General features: G+C 32.2%; 2 protein-coding genes across 10 annotated transcripts in view; one reads left to right on the top strand and one right to left on the bottom strand.

Annotated features, from left to right (window-relative positions):
- The window catches only part of LOC132700633 (disks large 1 tumor suppressor protein), a 413,177-nt gene that overhangs the window by 193,443 nt on the left and 195,103 nt on the right, over positions 1–24,631 (bottom strand). For 6 of the 9 annotated variants that reach the window (XM_060668077.1, XM_060668082.1, XM_060668080.1 and 3 more), the window contains exons 1-3: positions 17,473–17,504; positions 16,556–16,854; positions 6,652–6,788 (exon numbers count right to left, since the gene is read on the bottom strand). In XM_060668077.1, the coding sequence (XP_060524060.1) occupies positions 6,652–6,788; positions 16,556–16,854; positions 17,473–17,489 (453 nt within the window). In that variant the 5' untranslated portion in view covers positions 17,490–17,504. Of the gene's footprint in view, positions 1–6,651; positions 6,789–16,555; positions 16,855–17,472; positions 17,505–24,631 lie in introns of those variants that run through there. The other 3 variants (XM_060668085.1, XM_060668083.1, XM_060668094.1) reach the window with 1 other exon arrangement.
- Positions 2,850–4,735, top strand: LOC132700636 (larval cuticle protein A3A-like). Its single transcript, XM_060668098.1, has 3 exons — positions 2,850–2,945; positions 3,609–3,800; positions 3,907–4,735. The coding sequence occupies exons 1-3, from the start codon at positions 2,934–2,936 to the stop codon at positions 4,429–4,431; spliced, it is 729 nt and encodes a 242-aa protein (XP_060524081.1). The 5' UTR covers positions 2,850–2,933; the 3' UTR covers positions 4,432–4,735.

Raw genomic sequence — 24,631 nt, 5'->3', positions numbered from 1 at the left:
TTGCAAAAATATTTTATCTAAAACTAATTTTATTTACTTAACGTGTATATAGCACGTCAAATATTGTCAGTTTATCCAAATCCCGTATAATATGCCTTACACAATTGTATTGTTAAAAATTTATTCTTTTGTTGTTTTGTTCTACCTGTTTATAGGTGTTGGTTTGTATATATGGACTAAGTTGCAACAAAGATCAATAAATTATTTTATTCCATTGTGTTAAAAAATGGGTAATTTTCAAAAACAATTTTCTTGCAATAATAGAGTATGTATAATTAGCTTAGTAGAAAATGGTAATTGACTGGTACAAATAATAATAATAATAATAATAATCAATAATACTTTTTTTTGTCATACTCTCTGAGCCAATTGACAGAGGCTAACAACGTTTTTGAAATAGACCCCAACAGATCACCAATTAAACTCCAGAGCAGAACGTCTGCCTCAAAGCTGCCAACGGGGTGATTTTAATTAAACTCAGTGCGGCATCAGCCAACTGTTTTTTTTTAATGATGTCGATATCTGGAAAAATATCATTTTGAAAATGTGCCATTACTAAAATTACGTTTCACGTCTCTGTTTTGGGCGTTTGTAGCTAATCATATTTTTTAATACAGCGGTGTAATTTTGTTTATTTATGCCCAGAAGTCCGGTCCTTTTACATTTCCATCAAGAAATAAAGGAAAATAAATTGAAAACCAAAAAAAATTTTTTAGGACTAGATATTTACGACAAATGGACAATGGGAAACTTTTTTTTAAATAATTGACATTTTAATCGCATAAATATTTTCTAAATATATTTTTCGAATTTTTCCGTGCAATCTTAAAATCATTCTTAGTGTATTCATTGTCAGTGAAATAGTTTTCTTTTCGGTTTAAAGCAAAATTTTGGTTACTTCTAAGAATAACAGATATATGCAAAACTACTGCGTGTCTCATTTTAAAAAGTTGGTTAATAAATAGTAAATTCATTTGTGGCCTAGTACACTACAATATAAACAGAATTACTTACTTTATCGATATTATTATCGCACAACGCCGTTTGTGTAACCATATTCCATGTATATAATAGGATATAAAAAATACAGCTATATTCTGAAATTGTATTGGATCGCCAAACATGAAAATGTTTAAACATGTTAAAGTCCAGTCAGAGCAATTGTGCAGTTACGTCATAGCATGATATTTTTATCTAATTCATCAGTTTTCTAAAAATCGTAGCAAAATATCTAAGACATACGGATCATTTTTGATTACGTCATACGTGACGTCATTGAAAAAGTGCTCTGACTGGAATAAACAAAGCCAGCTTGCTCTTCTTTAAATTAAATTCCCTAATTATAATTGTCGAGTCCACTCGATGTTATAGAGCCATTGAAACTTTTTAAATTGCAAAATACCTTCACCAAAGAACGCGGTCTAGTTATTACGTTACCATTCACGCAAGCAAGTTGCGTCGGTTGGCAAAATTTGGAACGCACATTTTACGAGTTCACGTAATCTCAGAGCAGCAGACGACCTTCCCCATGTACTTGAGATAAATTTTTTTGATTGCAGGGTGAATAGTCTGCACTTAACGCTACAAAAATATAACACAGATCGTTTTATAGTTTGTTCATTTGTTTGGTTAATGCTAACATAATTTCAGAATTTAAAAGATTATCAAAAATTTAGGGGCATATTTTTCAAGTTTACATAAGGCTCCGCATGGCCATTCCACACTGAGTGTTAAAGAAAAATATAAAAAAGGTAATAGAACAAATACATCATCCTACAACTTTAAAGTGATACGAAATGTTACTGAAATCAAAAACCAAAATTAAAATATAAATCACAGCACAGCCTTTCCATTGCTTTGTTAAACATTTAAATATTCCAAAAACTGCTATAGGTATGAAAAAACTGACAATAAATTGAAACTTGTGTGAATCCATCAAGAAGCGTTTGCTTTAAAAGAAAACAAAGGATAGAGGATGCTATGATATTTTTTACACATTCTTCTTTTATATTAAAATCTTGTTGCAGAGGCAAATCAACTCAAATCATTATTTTATATAAATACAAACATTAAGTCCCGTTCAAATAATAATCCACAATGACAACGTTGACTCGCATAATCCTCTTTAGAAACTTTTTGGCAACCTTTAAAATAAAGTTTGCCAAATTATGGGAAATTGCTAAAGTTTTGCATAAGTTGATTACCAAAGAAAAGTTTGATAAGTTGATAAATTTTGGTATTAAATTAAAACCTCTCTATTATTTGCGATTAATGCGTCTAATGGAGCTTGTTATTTCTAAAAAATACACTTCATTAAAACGATAATAAGAAAATAGAACTTATATAAAATTCACTTTTTAGCTTTTTTTTCACATTTTACATATTTGGAGAACAATTCTTTAATTTTATCCACATACTAATGTAAAATAGCCTATTTCGAATATATTTTTTTAAATACAAAGTAATTACAATCAATTTAAATTTCAGGCTAAATTTTTGGAGCCGACACATTAATTAAATTTTGTCTTCTATGTGGGAAAGAAAACAGCTCGAATCATTTTAGCATCCTTAAGTTGCTTATTATAAAAACACTTATCCTTAAGATCCTCAAAATGAGTTTTATTCTATTTAAAAATAAAATCTATAAATGTGTGCTTAAAATGCATCGCCGTAGATCCATTAACCACGCAGTTTATCGCCATAAAAACCATACCCACAGCGAACAAAGAAGCAAAGCAAAAGTTATTGGCAATGAAAGATCACTAGTCGTGACCCTACACCAACCGCGGTCCTTTCGAAATTTTCGAGCCCGATTCAGTTGTCAATCGATCTGCAAAAACCGGATGATTTAATTTTGTGTTGGTCTGTATAAAAGGCGCCCAAATCGTCGAAAAAGCACACTCTTGTCCACACATTCGGTGCAGATAAACAACATGGCATTCAAGGTGAGTGTCTTGCACGTTCTTAGTCTTTAACTGTGTAAATTATTTTTCGATACTTTTTTGCAAAACAAATTTAAAATTGTCAAAAAAAAAAGGAGGATTTTTTTATAAAAAGTTTGGCACAGTCTTCTGTCCAATTATTTTCTAAATTTTTTTTTTCCCACAAGTTTCAGGCTGTTGTGTTAGGCTAGGGGTAGAATTAACCGTTAAAAATGTTAAATCAGTTAATTTGTTAAGTGAATGCTAACCCTTTGTGAAACATTTCATTTTTTATGATTAAACAAACATTTCTAATTAGGAAAAATGATTTCAAAAAAATTTTTTGGAAAAGATTCATTAACCGAGAGACTTGGTAAATTGGTTCCAATTTGGACATTGATAAAAACAAATATATGACAGGCTTTCCCTATTAACCCAACCCTTTTTTGTTTTTATCCAAAAGCTAAAACACTCATGTAAAAGATTGTCAGGTAAATTGGTTATAATTCGGACTTGGACAAAAACATATATGACAAGACAATGACAAGACAGAATTTTTGCTAACAATTAACCAGACTCTTTTTCGTTAATATCCAAAAAAGAAAACACTGGTCAAATTATATTAAATTGTTTTTAAACATAAAGATATTATTTCAAACATAGGTAATCATTTTTTTCTTTCCAAAGCTGTTTCTTCTCGCTGCTTTCGTAGCCGCTACCCAAGCTGGATTAGTGCCCGCCGCACAATACGCTGCAGCTCCAGTAGCCTACGCTGCTCCGGTAGCCAAAGCCGTCGTAGCCGAAGACTACGACCACAACCCCCAATACTCGTACGGATATGATGTACAAGACGGTTTAACTGGAGACAGCAAAAGCCAGGTACTTCTAACCGATAAGTCCCTACTCGCAAAGTTCCCCAATGCAAATAATTGCAACTATTAATGAATAATATATTATATTTTACCGACAACTGCCTTTATTTTAGGTAGAAAGCCGTAACGGAGATGTAGTGCAAGGAGCTTATTCAGTCGTCGATCCCGATGGTACCAAGAGAACCGTTGAATACACTGCTGACCCTCTTCACGGATTCAACGCTGTAGTCCACAAAGAACCATTAGCGAAGGCCATAGTCGCCGCACCGGCCGTAGCTAAGGTCGCTGCTCCAGTCGCCTACTCTGCCCCAGTTGCCTACGCCGCTCCCGTAGCTAAAGTTGCCGCTCCAGTCGCCTATTCTGCCCCCGTCGCCTACGCCGCCCCAGTTGCTAAAGTAGCTGCCCCTGTCGCCTACTCTGCTCCGTTTGCCTACGCCGCTCCTGTAGCTAAAGTTGCCGCTCCAGTAGCTTACTCTGCCCCAGTTGCCTATGCCGCTCCAGTAGCTAAAGTAGCAGCACCTCTAGCATACTCTGCACCTGCCCAATTGGCTTATGCTGCGCCAACGTACTCGTATGGAGCCGCCCCAGTTGCCAAATTGGCATCTCCGTTAGCTTATTCTACATCAGTGTACCACTGATTTATACCGTGATTGTACATAGTACGTAATTTATGTAATATAATGAGATGCACTGAGAATAATCGTGTGTCTTAATAAATCACAACACCATTCAAAATTCAAAACACTACTTCCCAATTGATCTTGTATTTAATCCATGGACATTTAAATTCGTCACTGTTTTCAATATATTTGATTTAATAGGTATCACCACTCACTTATATCCAGTATCGCCATTATGACATATAAAAGATTCACACTAAACATTTTAACACAAAGTTCGTTAAAATACAGTAACAGTTACAATTAGAGCAAATTACATTTTGTTCTTACAAATAAAACTTTTTTTTTAGTGGAAATTTTATAAAAATAATGCACCTTGACTTCAAATTTTTTTCAAATTTTTCATCTGGTGCGTATTTATAACGCTGACAAATTAAATGATAAGCTCTTATTTTCAACTTCTTTCTCGTTGCTTGACGAAAAATTAATAAAAATAAATTTTTGATATATTTTTTATTTTCATTTACTTTTTTCTTCCATTTCTTTTTTTACTGCTAATTATTAATTGCCCCTAAGTAATATTTTTTATAATTATCATTAAGTATTAGCCTCAATTTATTAACTTATTTTACTCATTTTTACTGTTCTACGTTGCTACCTGTTAGCTGAGCTTCACGCCTGTTATGTAGAGTTATGATAAACAAGAAATGGGTGAATATAAATTCAAAATAAAAACAGAAATTTTACTAATATGTTAAAAAAAGAGTTTATCATGACGCTCAATATTCTACCTGATTTTTATTTTTGTTTTTTGCATTTGTAGCAAGGCTTAGATCTAATTGAAATAAGTAAACTATTATAAATCTTAGGTTCTACCAGATAAACACTGTTTTGGCAAATAGTGTGCTTGAATCTCCGAAGAAGAAAGAAGAAGAAATATTAAATAAGGGTTTGCAATAGGTGCTTTATCCTCGTTCGCATGATCGTCAGAGTCGATTTATCACGTGGTTCTAAAACTATTAATAATCATTTTTAGCAAATAAAAGAAACAGGTGCAAGTAAAATATTCGTTTTCCATTATCCTAATTAAAAAAATATTTTTTAAGGAGTACGTAGTGAATTACAAAAATCAATCGGTGCACTGTAACTTAGTAAAAAAGCCCAGAGATCACTACTTGCCCTTAATTTGCTTAATATAATATTTTTGTACACCTAGAACAATGAAACACGAGAGGCAAGTAGCCCACTTCTGTATAATCGCCATTATGTTTCTCTTTAAGATATCTATCAGTACTAAGCAACATTAAATGGCGTAATAAAGAACGAACTGTGTATATAGATAACATTTGACGAAAATATTTCGAAACTTGATATTTGTAATCTCAGTTTGAATTAAATTGCCCATCAAACAAAAAAAAATTCTGAAAAATGATACTAAAGGATCATTAATTGATTCAACTTTCTCTTAATTCTGCATTATTAAATAAAAAACCATAAATTAATGTCAATAATTTTGTCATGGTCAGGTAAGTACTTTTGAGGATTTCTTGTATGATTCTGGAAAAAATATGTTAAAGCACGTATTTGACGTCATGGAACAAAATATTACACTGGCATATTCCTTGGAGATTTTTAAAAATCACAAAAAACATTTATGAACAACCCTATAGTTAAAATGCAAAAATATATGGGGAAACTTTCCACGTATCAAGTTAAGTTCTCGAAATTTACTTCGATCGATTGACTTTTTGCCCTATTAGATAACATAATACGGTAAAAATTGATGCGCAGCAGGATGCATTGACATTTTCGTGGGAATGCCTCTACATTTCTGCTTTATTGTTGTTGCTTCATAAGTTTCTGTTTTATTGACACATTCACTCTATAGTTCTAGTAGCTAATAATAATTTACCAGCATTTCAAGAGCGGCACCTTAATCAGTTTCCTATATTTGCGAAATATATGGTATAAAAACCACTAAAAAATTTTATATTCCTAATTCGCATTGCAAAAAAAGCGTTCTGAATCGTAATCTTCGATTTTAAAACCAGTTCGGACCAATACGAGTCTCGGCAGCGAATGTGACTACATTTGGTAATTTTCGTTGATTCGTTTCGATATATACGATTGCGATATCCTCGTAAATTTTCGCCTTACTTCAGTCACATACAAATGTATTAATTTCGAAACGCGTATGAACCAAAAAAAATCGCTTCTAACTCAAACCGATAAACTTACCCCATTGTTGGCAAACGAAGGAATGATAGGACCATCGTTCGATTCCCATTTGTTTGCTATTCTAATGGTTTCGGCGGTTTTTTCTTGAACCGATTTGTTCTCGTCTAGAAGAGTGAGTTCGTAAAATTCTTGTATATCTGCAATGATAATATATACTAAATTAGGAAAATTGCCAGTTCTTCGATTAAAGTAATTTATCCAATTTTTTATATTTTCATTTTTTGGCGATATATACGACATTTGGAATAGTAAACTATTAAATATTATTATTAATACTTAATAATTAATAACTCCAGCTCGCGTTTTCAGTATTTTGTACATTATTCTAAAAAGATCAACAATTTTTCTGTCTTTAATTTACAAATATTCACCTGATTCAATTCAATTGATTATAATGTGACTAGTTCAAATTAGAAGGTTTCAAGCTATTGTATTACCTTAATACAAAATTTTGAATGGTTTTGTATTACTGTAGCTCTCTCTCTCTTTTCATCGGCAACTTTTGCTCTTTTATGACAGAAACAAAAATTTCTGTATAGTAAAATTTTCATTATGTTTTGCTTTTATTGTTATATTCTTGCTAATTTTTTCTAATTTTAGCTCTCCACGTCCCTTTGTTAAAAAGTTATTTGAGAAAATTATTATACATGTTACTTGAAAAAATATTACGAAAAAATAATTGCAATAATATTAATAATAAAAGCTGTGATAATAAAATATAAACTATAATAAAAAATGTGTTGTTAATTTTATATAATAAAACAATCAAACGAGGGCTGTGTAAGCTTTATAGAAACGTATAAAATACCTTACCTTGTAATGAAAATTACCGCTCCGAGCAAGACCATTTTGACAGTTATGTTTTACAGTTAATAAGGTTTTAGATATTAGTAAACATATTAAATCAAATAAAATTCAGACAGACGGGACAAAATTCAAGTTACGAATTGATAAGTACCTAAAAGATTTGACTAAAATGTTAATATTCAGAAATACATTAAGTAATTTTAATTTTTTATTAACTATTGAGAGACTTTCTGGTTTTAGACAAAAAAGGAAAAACATCCCTGTGGTATTAAAACTAAATGTTATTGAAAGTATAATATTTCATTTTAGAGTTTAGAGTTAGTTAATTTTATAAAAATAAGTTGAAGAATAAAGCAAGCTGATTCCATTACAGCTATTTTTTTTTCAATTTTGTATATTATCGGCTAAAACCGATTGCAAATAAAACTGGTTTATCTGAATCCGAGTCTGGAACTAAGAAAGGAGCACAAACTAACCAAATTAAATTTCAGTGAAGCGTCAACCTGTCCGAAATCGCGTGGGTTTGGGCGTCCTTTGGCATCCCCTAATATAGAAAATTTTCGCGGCGCTGGTCCCGACGCTATTTGAATATTTAAGTATTAATTTTCCAAACAAAAAGCACTTAAAAAAATAATTCTAAGAATAATTAGTCTATATCGCTTAAGAAGGAAAGGAAAAAAATAAATTTCCCAAGATGAGTGATTTTACCTGTTCCCTATAATCCAACGTATTCAACTCAACGCAGTTTTGTGGGAATTTTTAATATCGCTGTCAATTTGCCAGTCACAGGAGGATTGATTGATTGATTTATTATAGAAAATAAAATATGTAATATAAATATAAAATATAAGCTGCATTGCTCATTACAGCACAAAATAAAAGCACGGAGTTTGAAAGTAAATAAAATCGTAATCAAGAGTAGTTAACTGTATAACTGACCGGGAAAGGTATATAGTTCAAACAAAAAAAAAGTGTAAGTATAATAGTAGACATGTTATTAACGAATTCCATTTCGCCCTGGACGATTTTCCGGCATTGATGCTCGAAACTGCACGTGCCTGGACTGGTAAAATCGCTTTCTTTTCTCGATCGGTTTCAGTTGTCCAGAAAACTAAAGTAGGCGGCATATGAAACTTTCATTTACCTAGCGTTTTTCTGTGAACAATGCGGTTCCTCTTGAAACTTTTATATACCCAACCGGTAGCGCGCTCAATAAATTTTCACTGGGACGATACTCTTTTACGAAGGCGAACGAAAAATAATATTTGAAACCACCAAAGCCATCGAGATTTTTGGCTTCAATACCCATGTGAAAAAGCGCAGTAAAAAATCAAATATTTCTTTATCATTTTCTTTTAACTTTGATATAAAATACATTTAGTATGACACAGCCAAAATTAGCATACAAAACTGTAATCGATTTTAAGCAGTCCTGCTGTGATAGGAACGACGACAAGATGAGGCTAGTATGAGAACTACTATTAACATATTCTTTACACTTTCTTTTATTTCAATGACTTATCAAGCAAAGCGTGAATGAGGCTATTCCAAAAACAAAAACCCGAGAAACTGGAGGGTGAAATCAGTCACTATCATTATGAATGAATTATTCAAAAATCAAAAAAAAAACAATAAATCGCGCATCATTTATGAGAATGTAATTCAAATATCAAATTAATTAATAATAAGTGGACAATAATTAATTAATTAATCAATTAATTAATTTTGATTTAGTATCCCGATATTAAAAAAAAAAGTTTATTTATGACCCACTGTAGAGCATATGGGATTCCCTCTAGTGTTAATTGATTGAATGAAGTAAAGTCTTTTATAAAGCGAAAATAATATTATTAGTTAAAAAATCCAGAGAACACAACAAACTTTCATGTACCAATATTGATAAAACTCATACTTTAAGTTAAATTTGACTTTAGTCGCTGGCAAAAATGGGAATGAAGGTTATGTCAAGAAATATCTAAATGGCATTTGGAGAACCATAGTGATAGTCCGCTAAATCTAGAATAATTTTATTAATTATACTATTTTTCTTTGTCTTAAAGTATATGAAACAACAACTAAAAATTATGATATTTGCAATAAAAGTCCTAAAATACATAAATATTATTGAAATCTACAACAAAAACCGCCGTTTTGTTTGGAATTCTAATTTTTTTTTTTGCAATAAATTATTCCCCGAGGTAAGTTGTTTTAACATGGACAATCCTGATAAAATAGCTCTCAAATAACTATAACAATATAAATAAGCTTTAGCGTTATTCGACAATATTTTCGCGTTGCCATGAAAATTCACGTCCCCAACAATAAAAGGTTATTTATATTTCCTCTAGTTCGTGAACTCCGCGTAATTTTCTTTTAATGCTCCTTATTTTGTTGCAGGTCTCGACCGTAAAAGGGATTTCGGCTTTTTCCGTGGTAAAATGTACGGCTGCAATTTCGGTTTATTGATAAATACATTTTTTTCTAGCAGTAAATTTTAAACTCCTCCGATTTCATATATTTTTTTTAAATACAAATCTAATTGACACAAGTCTAGCTTTACCAGAAATTATATTTCATAAAACTATTCATGTTATGGGGCGCCACATTCTGTGGAGAAATTTAAAGCTTTTGGAGAAGTTAAATTATTAGATTATGCTAAACATACATATAACATAAAATATAACATATAAACATAAAATATATAAACATATAGTATAAAAAAATTAATAGAATTGTTGAATTTTGTGATCAAAACAAGAGCCTGCTTTAATAAACATGTTTAAAGTTACACCTCACCTTTCAATTATTAAAGAAATATTTAACTTTTTTAAGCCAAATTTATAATCACTAAGAATAAAACATGATATTCATTTGTTTCGGACAATACCTAAACAACTTTTTTAGCTGGGGTGACAATTTATAATTGTATAATGGTATCACGCTATTTTCATTCGAAAAAATATTTCTAAATTATTCATGACAAATTTGTTATACCGTGTTATATTCCAGGTCAAGTTATTATAACCGCTTGCTCGGGCAGTGGTTTTAAAGTTTCTGTTTTCTTGCGCAAAGGTCAACAATGGATGGATGTAAGTACTTCATTCTGTTTACCTTGGAAACCAAACTTTGTTCTCTGGTTCAGTTTGTTAACTGGTTAACGTTACCGGCAATACATTTTGAATATTGTGTTACGAGCGTTGCTAAAATTTTGCCAATAATACAATGTTTATATCGATTGGACAAGGGACCTTCATAATTTATTAAAACTACAAACAATGAAACACCAAAATCACTTGAAATCTGACATCTTTGGTTAATCTTATGAACTCGAAGTATTGCAACCAGAGTTTTAAAATGAATCCACGCTCTGATCATAAATTTTTTTATTTATAAAAATCCTCTTAATATGTAGATAAAATATCAAATCCTTTTAGTTTTTGCCAGCACAGTTTTTCTTTGTTTGTTATTTCCGCATGCAATTATAGAAGGCTATGTTTACATTATTTCTTTTAACGGGCGGGAGACGAAACCATAAGAATGCCGCTTTGCGGTGGTTCCTGGAGTTCGGGACTAGTTTTTGATGCGTACCGACGAAAGGTTAAAAGTAGGTCACGACGCTTGACCATTAGGCATTAGACGGTTAGGTTAGTTAGTTATATTATTGCTATCTTAAATAGATGCTGTATGATGTTGCAGAAAGTAGATCAATCCGTTAACCATATTTTCTTTTGGCTAAAATAATAGGATTTTCCTTTATCACTATCAACTTATACAGGGTGTCAAAATTAACTTTCTAAAATGCATATTTACTAATCATTAATTAAATTAATTGAAACTTATTTTGTTTGTCTATGTTTTAAATACAAATTCAATTCAATTAATCGATAGGAAAAGTTTTAAATAAAAAATTAAAAAAAAAACTGCATTTATATCAAATCCATAGACGTTCGTTGAGGTTTTTGCAAAAAATCATAAACTGTATTCAAATGTACCAAAATCTCGAAAAATATCTGAAAATACACCAAAAATGGGAAGTGAAGACCAAGAAGTATCATATGTCAAGAAAACAAAGTTGGGAAACTGGATGTTACTCCAAGAGTTCCAACCGCAACTTGCGCAACCGCTGCATCTTTAAGTTTGCTCGCAAATCGAAAATTAGAAACATATTATTATGTTTAATGTATATTCGATATTAATTTCTTCTCTTGACATGACGCGTGGAACAAAAGTTTAAACAGTCTGCAAGTGACGCAAGATAATTCCAAGTGATTTGTATCTAACAGTTTCCTTGAAGTTTCTCCCGACAAACTTTGGTTCCCGTCGAAATATCTAATTGGTGTGAAAGTTGTTCAATTTATGTGAGGGGGGACTCATTCTTATAATTTGAAATGCCGATCCCACCTTAATCCGCAATCTCGGAATTGAAATATTTGCTTGATTTAAACAAACAATTTCGAAGCTAGATCCCGATGATTCGGATATTGGTTTTTTAGATTGCAGATAAAATGATTTTTTCCTCTTCGATGTACAGGGTGGCCGTAATAGGAGTGTTTAATGTTACTATCTGCGTAGCGATATATTTTTTTAAAAGTAAGATTTAATTATATTAAGCTATTTTAACGTAATTTAAAAACGATTTTGTTTCACAATATGTCACATCGTGTCATAACCTACTTTTAAAAATTTTTATATATTGTAAATTGATAAACGAATTTAAAATTTTAAGTTTACCCACTAAGACTATGTTTAACAGAACATAACATCGAATAAGTTACATTGACTCCATGCAAGGCCTACTTATTCATAATCACAGAAATGTGGATAAACGAGAACTACAATCTTGCTTTTAACCTGACCTTGCGAGATGGGCGTTGACAGATCATCAATAAGTGTGGGTGAGGCATTCTTAGGGCAGCATGTTCTCAAGATATTCCTAGATCACTGTGTTTAAAAAGAAAATGGCGCAAAGTGCAGATTAATGGGTGAAATTTACGAAAATGTCAATGGCGCCTGCGGCTCGTCAATTTTTATTATAGTATAGGGCCACTATATTTTTGGCATAAAGGAGAATTATAGGAAAAATATAGTTGTTTCACACATTCGTCACGCCCGTTTAGTAAATTTTTTGGTCAGAGAAGTTCAGGAATAATCTTCTTGTGAGATTGTGACAGTTCAGTAACGGGCAAAGTAAGTTTAATCGTACAAAAAGTTATATTATTCTTTATACGTGGTTCTCGTTTTTATTTTTGAAAGCCAAAGTTGAACTGAAGTTTTGGATGATAAAAAATTTACATTGGTTCGGTTTTACGGTTTCCGTTTAGCTTTATTCCGTCACTTTTTCATTTTTAAATCTTAAACATTCCGACAAACCGTGTTTGTTCATTTAGAATTTATGAAATTTAAGACGTTCATGAATCAAAAAAGTGCATACACGATTTGATTAGAAACAAAGGTCAACGCTAGCGATAACTAATAATCAATAATTCAGTTTATTGATTTCGAATATATTAGTCAATCTGTTATACGAGAAAATCCATATAACCAGTTAATTTATTACTAAGGGGCAAGAGAAATTCATTCCAATTCGGAGATCGCCGCGCCGTGGTGATATAACAAATTTCAGGTTATGTCAGCCATTTGAAATGGGCTAACTTGAATTAATTGTGAAATTCGGGCGTGAGAAAGATTCTAATAGATTCATTGCATATAGATGTGATAAGAGATTCAAAAGAACCGCTGTCCTAATTGTTGATTACTTGATGTCATACTAATCTAAACATTATTACTATTATTATTTTCCTTAGAGTATTTCTGACTTCCTTTCAATACTTTTGCTGACAACACCGACGAGGAAATTATTAGACAAACAAAATAATTTCTATATTATAATATATTATTATTATTATTATAAATCAAAATTGCTGACGTTTCGCCAATCATCCTGTTGGCTTCTTCGGAGATAAACTGAAACTGGCTCCCATTCTACTCTGTACCTGCTTATTTACTGTTTGAGGGGGCAGAGCTAAGAAAGGGGCAAGAAAGATAGTCTCTGATGACTGATTTCTTTTACAGGGAAAACTGCACAATTTCTCGAGTAAATACTTCTTTTGACGAAAATAAATTGCAAAAAAAATAGAAAAGTACATTTTTCATGTAGACAAGATTTTAAACTTTGAAACCCATTTGGAGTAAGATATACCAGGTGAAAAGTCATTCGACAATTTATCAAATTAGGTTGCCATATTAGAAAAAAAAAGGATGTTTAATTTTAACTTTTTATACTTCCGTAAATAGACTTTTTCGAGCAATTGTTTAATATATCATTTGTTGAAGCCTCTCTCGGAGTAAATTACAAAGACGGCCGTTTGTGAGAACAATTTTCAGTCTGTATCAGATTTCAATTACATCTAGTGGGACTGTATAAATTGTAATACGCCCCTGTATTCAACGCTCAAGCTAAACGCTTTATCGGAAAATGGTATGTATGTGATTCTGACCACGCGTCCCATTGAACTCGAAGTTCGAAATTCTGCTTTGATATACGTCGATAATATCAGTTTAATATGTCATTTAATGGCCCGGGGTCCGATAATGCCACAATTGCAATGTCGTTAGGGATTAAAGCTAAATACGTTTGGAAGGAATAACCGGAATTTGTGTGAAACTACAAAAAACAAAACATTTTTTAGCACATTCGGTAGGCATTAACCGCATTTTAATCAAAAAACTATTTTGTTTTGGGGAAAAACCAAAACTGGGAGCAGTTAGTGCATATGACACATACAAAAAACTAAAAGAAATACAGGGTTTTCCAGCGCAGCATATTTTATTTGAAACTCCACTTTACTTTAAATTAATTAATTTATTAAATGTATTGCAATATATTTAAGGATTTATAACAGGCGAAGAACATCGAAAAAACGCATATTTATTTTTATTATTATTTTTAGGAGTACTCTAGTCGAAAGGGTACTTTATCTCAATGGAATAAATTGAGTTTTGGATAAATTTAGTAAATGCATTTGCTTTGGCACACTCAGGCACCCCCAAAAGGGGAGAGTAGATTTTTTTTTGTTATGTTATTGAAATCTAAATGATAATAAAAATAAAATGATAAAAGTAGTAATAAATCTAACTAATAAATCAACACTGCCTAAAAATATTGAAACTCAATCAGTCAATAACGAATGCGTATTAAAAATACATAAATGAATACTATAATATAATCAAAATGATTAAATTTGTTTTTAATACGTATTTTGCAAAATATCGTTCACCAAAAATACCGAAACAGTAAAAGTAAAAGAATGCTGCTTTCACCATTGTGTCAACAAAAAACAATATATCTTTAGATAGATATATGTTATATGTGTATGTATTGGAACTTTACTAATACCTACTAAACGTTTCAAAGCACTTAGGAATCCCAATTCTCCCATTCTAGTTCTTTCCGAATATTGGGAAACTCATACATAGTTTCCGCGATTTCCCATTGACTTTAAAATTATTGTTTAAAGCAGAGAAAAGCCGTTAAATGAACGTATATTAACTTCAGGTCAAAGAAAGTTGCTGGAAATTTAGTGTTATTATTAGTGCTATATTAGCAAATTGTTAGAAATTGGTCAACTAGAACAATTTGATCTTCAAAAAATTACTAGCAAAGTTCAAAAAACATGCTGATAAATTCAAAGCACTCAATTTATAGAAAATAAATTGCTAAAAATGACACACGAAAAGTTTAAAATATAGCGAAACAAGAAACAAGGCGAATTTGAAATGAAAACATTTTGAGCCGATTGCCAACATTTTAATGTCATTTAAAAGTTATAGAATATATCAAATATAAAATTGAAGCAACATAAAATAGACATATCCAGTGCGTTTTTATATTTTTATTGTACTAACATGAATGCAGCGAGGTCATTAATCTTTTGAACGACCGTACTAAAAAACTCATCAGAATTTGCTGAAGTGCATCATCGCTTTTAAATTATTTAGTAAATGTGGGTGGTAGCGGCATTTACAAAATTTAAATAGCCTATAAAAGTCTGCCGATAATGCTAAACTTGACTTATTAAAATCGAATTTTACGATTGTTTGACAGTCAACAGACATGAAACATCATATTCAAAGTCAAAATACTCAAGAGGGTTCGGTATATATACATAAACATATCTACACGCAATATTTCATTCATTTTCATACCAAATCCAAACAACACCTCTGTAATCCCTAAAATTTCTGTCCTTAGAGGGCCGTAAAAGCGATTCTCCTATACCTACAAGGACCTACATAAATAAAGCTTGAAGGTCATCAACGTTGGTCCTTTATGCTCGGACTGAGAGGTCGTGTTTGTCTACGAACAATTTCGTTTGTTTTATACTTGGGATGGCCTAGACATAAAGTGACGATAATAAAATTTTCCGCGTAACAAAAATGACGAAGGACGATTGAGAATATCGTAACCAAGTCCTGAAAAATGTCAAATCAGATATTTTATTTGTAAATTTTTTCCAATTACCTTGCAAAATATTGGCGGATTGGGGAAATTCAAAATTTAATACCTGCTGATCACTGAAAAATCACTGCAGGCTGCAGAAATTATCTTAAATAGTTTTAGAATAAATAAATAAAAGAAATGAATTGAGCAGAATAAATATACTTATAATTAAGGTATTGTGTTGAATGTGGAACCTGCGAAAAGTTTGTTGGAATAACTAGGTTCTAGTTCTTATAGAGCCCCTTTATATGAACACATACATGTTGGGCAGATTACCATGGCCATTCGTCCATTACCGAATTCCGTACAGATTTATCGATTAGATCACAGATGACCGTGCCCATGCCCTTGACCAAAAGCTGTTCGATACCAAAAATTTTAGATTTACAGTTGATACTGTAGGAGCGGAAGAATAACCTTGCACATGCAATGCGTGCCATAGAAATGCACAGAGAAAGCCTATGGCGGGATATATCATGTTCCCTTTTTTTGGAGTCTCCCCTCTTTTGTTTATCCAGGACCATCATAATCTCATGAATATCTTGGTTTTTAATTCAAATGATATGATCACTTGCGTTACCACAGATAATAAATTACCTTCTTTGGGTACGACGAATCCATGCACCTCGCAAAACGTGCTAGGTCCGTCTACGGCAGGGGTAGTTCTCGAAGTCTGTGCACTCAGTGGCGTACCGGCGGCGCCTTCGATCGTAAAAAAAGTCGTTGCTCTGGACGCGGACCGATCTTTCGTTTCCCGTTGTTTCCGCTGACACTTGGCGCACTTCTTCATTTCCGCGCGCACGCGCAAAAGCCAAACCATACCGAATAAAGCCATGCGGGCCGCCGGCCGTCTCATGGCGCCATCGTGGCGTGCATGTTGTCGCGCGATATCGATCCTGCGATTGATTTGCGATACCAGGGAAATGTCAACGAGGTATAAATAAAAAAGTATAAATCAAGACCTGTTTCATCATCGCGGTGAAGAATAGAAGAAAATACGAAAACTTTGAGATGATTTAGTGGCCAAAATTTTTTGATATAGAGGGAAGTTCATCTTGAATTGCCTAGAGTGTTTAACATGAGATCCTCAATCCTCTTATCTCCAAAAATATGTAGTAAAGTAGATATTGTTCGTAAGATAATTTGTATTTATATTTGCAATGGGATATATTTTCCCATAGAATTAATTTAATCAAACTTGGTTACAAACCCTGAAAAGCCTCTATCAAGTTCAAAACTTTTTTTATCTTCGAAATGAAATTAAAATCTTGCGTTAAGTGATTGTTAAATTGGAACACAATCTTAAGAGAATGTAGTTTAACCTTAAATTTTTTGTTTATATTAATATCATTAATCATAATTATATCGTACCTCTATAATTACACCATTTACAATTCGTGATTAACTAACTACCTTCTATAGAAAAACCGGTTATGTATCCATGATCCTGAATTAAAGAAAAATGGTCTGAATATACTGAAAAAATAATTAAATAAAAGAAAATGAACTTTTACCTCTCTCTGACACACATTCCCCTAGTACGGGTTAATTTACATGTTTAACGCTTTCGCCAATATCAGAACCGAAATATTTGCTGGCACCAACATTCACTATGTCATCACAGGACACTATCCACAATGCTCCGCTGCATAAGCGTAAGATCTGCGAAGGAGATACCGTTTCAGTTTTTAAAGAAGTCTTGGAAATAGTCAAAACCATGACAAACCATATACATCATTTTAATTTTTTCAAAATTTAAAGCCAAAAAAAAAATCTTAAAATCTTAAAAACATTTTAACAAACAAATCAGGGTTGTAAATTAATTATATTGAAATGCTTTTCCGCAATTAAATAACGTTCTGTATTAATAATAATTTTGTTTTTTCAGAAAGTATTCGTAAGTTCCTATCAAAGTTCTGACGTGTATGATATATACATTAATTTTTTCTACTCCCGTCTGTAAAATGCCTAATTACACACCGATGTAGCGTGCGGGAAGCGTTACTTTACCACTTCAGGTTCGTTTCCCACGGATTGAAGCCACTTCGGACATTTCCGAGAATTTACCGCACGGGTTTGGGAGCAATCGGATGTTTTCGAAGATATTTCCCACGCCTTGAATTGTAACGTTTGTCAATTCTGACGGTCATGTCAGTGAATGTATTCGTTTTGTTTTGCGAAAATGTACCCAAAAGCTAACGGTATAGTATAGTATGCAATACGTTCGGTAAACTTTTTAAGTGACTCGTTTATTAAACACTAAATCTAAGGCACTGGTATGGACTGTCAATGAGATCAGTCAATAAATCGTCAGTAACCGACATGATTGCCAACTGTAAGAACAAGAAGAATACGGGAATGTGAAGAAATACGTAGACATAAACTAGTCTGACATTTTTCAATTAACTGAGAGAAAGGTCATTATTTTTACCAAAGAAGAACGATGTTTATGTAAGCCATAAAGTCATCACGCAACTATTGCTAGAATTTAATGGCGAACGAGCTAAAGTACCACTTCAAATTGGCAGGCTCAGTAATTTCATTAAAAGCCTAATGGAAGTTGTATCAAGTGCTGCAAATTGAAAGTATGCATATCGCTTTAAAAATGTTTGTAGTCCGTTCGCGGGCCTGGAATTCGATTTTTAAATGTCGCCGTTTTAATATCCCTCACCGTTCTACCGGATAATTGCCGATAATTTCTCTGGGGTATCCGAAGCGTTCGACGCTCAATGATTGCACCACGCTCTCCCAGTGAAAATGCGGAAAAAAGTAGTTGTGGTAACCGCGAAAAATCGCGTCTAGCGAACCATTTATTTAAATTTTGGAAGAATATCATCATCTAAGTATCCGTGTAGTTTATGCCATCGTATATCTTATTTACACCGCGATGGAACGGTGAAACTGCACTTTAAAGGGTAGAAACAGTGGCGATGGGGGAATAACATAAAAATTAAATCGTATTTCATGGATAGAAAATATGTACGGACGTCGGAGCAAAGGCACTTTGGGAAAATTACCTTGGACGTAAGTGCTGGTGTTTTTCGTTCCTAAGAATCCTTTCAAAGGAGACTTCGTCGATATAATACCCTCCCCAGTTTTTAAATAGATTAAAAGAGACACCAAGAAGGAAGATAGAAGCTTAGAGAGAAAATTAGAAATACAGTAGAGTCGCGATTTAGTGAAATTCGTTCCGAGTGAACTACCCCGTAGAGTGAACACACAAATGGTATGATTGTACTTCGTGATACAGTGAACAGCGATAAAACTCCGATACAATGAATTGCGACGCACCTCGTGAAATACATAATTAGGGGATTCCCCCGGCGACTCGGAGATTTTGCGTGTTTCACGTTGTCGATAATTATTTGTGTGTATTTTACATGCTATCAGGTTCAGTGTGGAGTAGTATATTTAAATGTGAGGTTTCACACGTCAGATATGTCGCAAAAAAGAAAGTGTTTGAATTTAAAACAAAAAGGTGAACTGCAAGAATCCCTGAGTAAAGGTACTTGTGTGACTCTGCTGTCTAAAAAATATGGAATAGCCAAGTCAACCTTATGTACAATAAAAAAGAAAAGGGCGCCCATACAAGAGATTATCACAAACATTTAGAGGTTCAGAATAAATAAAGACGTTAAATGTGTCTAGCTATTCTAACATGGAAAGAGATTTATACAAATATTTTCTAAACTTGAGAGAAAGAAATATACCGGTGAGTGGGCTGATGCTCCAGGAAAAGGCGAAGGTCTTACAAAAAGCAGTTGATGTAAATTCTTCATTTAGTGCTAGCAATGATTGGCTAAACAGGTTCAAAAAACGTTATGGCATACGACTACCCCAAATAAGTCACCCCAGCCTGAATTAGTCGATCCATTTAAAGAAACTTTGAGAAGCACTATTGAAAGGCTGGATCTGACGTCAGAACAGATTTATAATGCCGATGAAGCCGGCCTTTATTGGAAGTTGTTACCCAGTAAGACTTATGTATCAGAGAAAGAAAAAACTGCACCGGGCAGAAAAACTTCTGAGTGGTTTGATGACATGTTTATCCCCGAGGTAAGTTCAGGTGGTATAAAAAATTATGTAACAATAATATGTAATAAAATTTTCATTTTTATGTGTATGTATTAAATGTGACACCTTTAATACAGCCAATCGACCAGAACGTTATCAGAATTACCAATTTATTTTAACGTAAAAACCTACTAAGCCAGTTATTGTCAAAAGGCTCTGACCTAAGTGCAATGTTGCAAACATGCACTTTAAGGGATGCAGTTTCAAATTTAGTTTAGCCGTGGAATATGTTAAAACCAATTGTTATAGAGAAATGTCGGCGTAATATTTTAATAATCAACTTGGATGATGAAGAGGATAATGCCCCCTTAAGTGTTTTAAGAGTACGATTACTCAATGATGAAGCACACAATGCTAACCAGAATGTTATAGACCTCTTACAAAATATAAATCCAAATGTAAGTAAAACTACAAAAACGACGTCAAACCTTTATAACTCGAACTTGAAGGGCCTGTGAAAAAAGTTCGAGTTATAGAGAGTTTGAGTCAAAGAAAAAATGCATACGTACTTTAAATATAATATTTTTTTATAACAAAAACAAATTCTAAACAACCGAACAGTGCTAATTATTAAACATAAAGTACAGACAAAAAAAATAGCGAGTTTATAAATTCTGGCAGGCAGGCTGTACTTGCATTTTCCAGCCTGTCTTGTCATATGGTTGAAAAATAATTTTTTCTTGGATACCATTCTCTACTTTTTGAAAATCTCCGTTTCTTCATCAATTATAGTTAATGTTTTCAGTTTTCTCGACGAAGACCCCTAAAATAGGCCGAGATACAGACAGGTTCGACTGTATTGTTCACGTTAATTTTGAATTTTGTATATTGCAGGTTGAATGTGAAATAAACGACATTAACGAATGGAATAAAGATGAATCAGCAACCTTAAATCAATTGGAGAATGACATAACAATTGATTCTAATTCGGAAAAAGATGACAATGACAATACTATGTCACATACAGAAGACAAGCTTATTTCAACAAGCAAGCTATCCAATGGGCTGAAGAAAATGGTGATGTAGTAAAATATGACAGCTTGATCGTGTTACATGATTTAAGACAATCAACCTAAAGAAAAAGTTTAAACAGCGTACACTAATGTCATTTTTCATAAATATATTTTAAATATTTTTTTGTTTAATATTTTTTCCATAAACCTTAGTATGCATTTAAATATAATAGTACTTTTTGTTGTTTGTTACTTTTTGCAGAATATGTATGTATTATTTCTTTGATTGTGTCCTTAAGCTCAAACCCCGCAAATGTGAACACCGCCAAAATAGTAAAATTGCTTTGCCAAAATAAATTCACTAAATTGTGACTTCACTGTATAGAAATAAAACGACGAATACGTTATGGAGTATGCAGTCAATATAAAAACCATATTCTATATGCGCCGCATTTATAACTTGACTGCTGCCTTTTTGGAATTTTATTATTATATTTAACTTGCCTTTTCATCTTTAGTTGCAATGCGATTAAAAGCAACAATGCCAACAAAAAACTTGTAAAAGCTAATAGTGAGAAGAATGAACAAAAGCATTTATTACAGCTTTTTCCGTTATGTTGACTTTTTTTATTTTACTTGTTTCGTTTGAAACCGTTGGTGGTTTATCGTAACTTAGTTGAATTTAAAATTATGTTCTCCCGCATGAGTATCACTTGCAATAATGTGAAACTAACCAATATCGCTTTATTAGTCAGCAAATTATTTACTACATTTCAGTTTTTAAACCATTTCGTACATAACAACACTTTTGTTCTACTTTGTAAGAAATTAATTATAGAAAAATCTTATATCAAAAACTCCTTTCCTATAATCAAAATGAATTGTGAATGAATAATTACGCGTACTGGTATATTTACAATACAAAAATTGTTGTTGTTGGCCTCATTTTTTAAATATTTTTTACATCTCAAAGAAAAACTTCATCAACATTTTTCTGATATGCTCAAACCATTTTAAATTATATTCTCATATAAGCTTTAACCACTCCGAAAACAGGAACAAACCCATTAAGAGTTTTATGGCATAAATAACATATTCTGGAAAAGTTTTCCGGGCCGTTGTATAACTTGTAGTCGGCAAATAACCTAATAATCCAATTTTTCTTTAAGAAGTTTTAGTACTTTCAAAAGTTTGAGTTTTATTCAAAACGCTAACGCCTACAAGCACAAAGTTCCCGGATTTCGTTTAATCCGTTGATACTTAGGGATCGTTTTGTTTTTACTGTCTATTTATTCCGTCGAATAAAAAACGTTTAGGAAGTAATAGACTTGGGATTTGCCAAACGAGCGATTTTAAATATATTTCATATTTGAAATTATTATAGTTTTTTCCAATTTTATTATAATCAAATAATTCAGTTTATTTGGAATCATCTCTCACCTAAAATGGATTTTGATTTTGAGTGTGTTTTAAACATATTGGTTACTGGTGCAGACGTAGTATTCTGTGAAGAGCTTCATATTTTCTATTTTCTTCAGGTCATCCTTTTTAAGTGACTATGATTTTGTGCAATAATTCGACACTATTATTACCCAAACATAATATAGCATTAACCGTCCCTTAATTTCTAAGCTAAACTTAAGGTGGAGTTTTTTAGTTCCGATTTTTACTTATCCAATTGTATTTTCTCACTCTCAGGTGTAAATTTCATTGTTATAGTTCAAAAAGAACCAATTAGCATCCCACCAAAAACAATGTGAAGCTTGTAGAGGTAATTGTATCAAGTAAGTTAATATTAGTTCTGAAAAAGATGTAACAACAGAACAAAATGAAAATATACTAGGCCGATTTGTGTGTTTTCAGTTAAAATCGTTAAGAAAGAAGACCAAAAAAAAACTTGTGATTTAAGAGATCCAGATCGTGATAAAAGTCGATGATAAAAGCGATAGGAACTTCGACCTAACAGAACTTTTTACAAAAATTGCCATCATTAATTATCTTAATGCACTAGGACCTTCCTAGAACAAGACAGCTAGTCGCTTAAAAAACACCGAAAATCCCCGTTAATCCCCGTAAGATATATTGAACGCCGACGGTTGGATCCCAAAGCTCGTTTCCCTGGAAATTTTACCCGACATTATTTATTTAAATTGCTTCACTAAACACAAAGCGACTAGTGAGTAATCTCTTGGATTATTCTGCATTTACAATGTTAAAACCATTTTTAATTCATAATATTCAAAATCGATTGCAGTGCCAATCTTTTAACGCATAGTCTGATGTTTGCATACCATTTAAAACTAAATTGATAACAGATCAGCCTTGACTCAACCCGATGGAATCTGGGTGTCTGTAGTTTCATATATTATCGAATGGCCAATAAATGGTCTTGCTGCACATAACAATAATTTATTTTTTTAATGCAATATACTTAGAAAGATAATCTCAAATTTTATTATTTTCAATAATTTAATTCATTTTTAAAATAGTAGATAGTATGCTAGGTTTAATTTATTCAAAACACTAGGGCAAATGCCAAAAAGTTGATGGACTTGCCAGTGTCTGATTAGTTGAAAAAGTTTTCTTTTTCTTTTTGTTAAGGTAAATGCAAAATAACATAAATAGCGAAAGAACCTTGTAAAATAATCAATGCATTCAAAAAATTGTTGTTCTTTATAACATGTTTTTTTTTCATCATTGGCTAAATTATAACTTTTTAGAAACAAATTTTTATAACAATGAGGTTTACTAACCAATAATATCCAATTAAATATTAATATTGTACCAAATCGTAATGATTCAAAAAATTTGTCATCTTTCTGCGTCTTATAAAGGGCTACTTTCAGTAGTACCTATACTGTCCACCATTTTAAATAAAATATTAAAATAAGACATTTTCATACTGTTTTCTAAAATAACTATCGGTGGTATATTATTAAAACGTCATTATCAATCTACCTCAGTTGTTGTTTTTTCTTGAACATTTTTGGAAGCTTAAATAAAATGTCTTACAATTATGCTTTGAGTATTGGGAAGCAATATTTGATAAACTGATGAGTTTTTGATATTGATTTGTTTTTAATAAATTAGTCATACTAACTTAAAAATTAGGTAACCTATCGAATACGCAAAATTTTTAAATTGCTTTTAAAATAACTGCCTATTCAACCAGAATAAAAAAACGTATTTAAAAAATAAATTTAAAATATTTTCAAAAATATTACGGTTCTTTGTGTCATTTTTCGTGTCACAAACAAGTACAGCACCACAATATTCCGTACCTTCCTGTCCTCATAAGTCGCATTTGAAAGTTTTTAACCAGTGATTTGTAGGACAAAACGGAATTTTCAACAAATGTTATAAAAGTTACATTTTATTTCCCGAAACCCAAACTCCCATATCTCATTTAAATTTCTACTCCCCAGAGATTCTTTGATCACTTTAAACTTTCCAACTATTCAATTATTCGGACCGACAGACGGTGAACATGACTGACAAGTCAATGCATTCGCTGGTTACCTTTATTATGGTGGCGTTCCGTCTACTCGACGAGATATTCGTTCTCCCGGCAATTGAAATGACTGGAGTTGTAAATATTCATCGGGTTCCAAAAGCTTTGTCAACCATTATGTGAAGGTGTCTGTTC

The sequence above is a fragment of the Cylas formicarius genome, unplaced genomic scaffold (assembly GCF_029955315.1).
Source record: "Cylas formicarius isolate icCylForm1 unplaced genomic scaffold, icCylForm1.1 PGA_scaffold_4__25_contigs__length_36172078, whole genome shotgun sequence".
Lineage (NCBI taxonomy): Eukaryota > Metazoa > Arthropoda > Insecta > Coleoptera > Brentidae > Cylas > Cylas formicarius.
The sequence above is the reverse complement of the archived record's forward strand: the minus strand, read 5'-3'. Positions and strand labels throughout refer to the sequence as shown.

What these genes read in the sequence shown, in the direction of transcription:
- LOC132700636 (XM_060668098.1), top strand. An exon ending in CTGGAGACAGCAAAAGCCAG is followed by an intron (nt 3,801 to 3,906) that starts GTACTTCTAACC and finishes CCTTTATTTTAG; the next exon opens with GTAGAAAGCCGTAACGGAGA.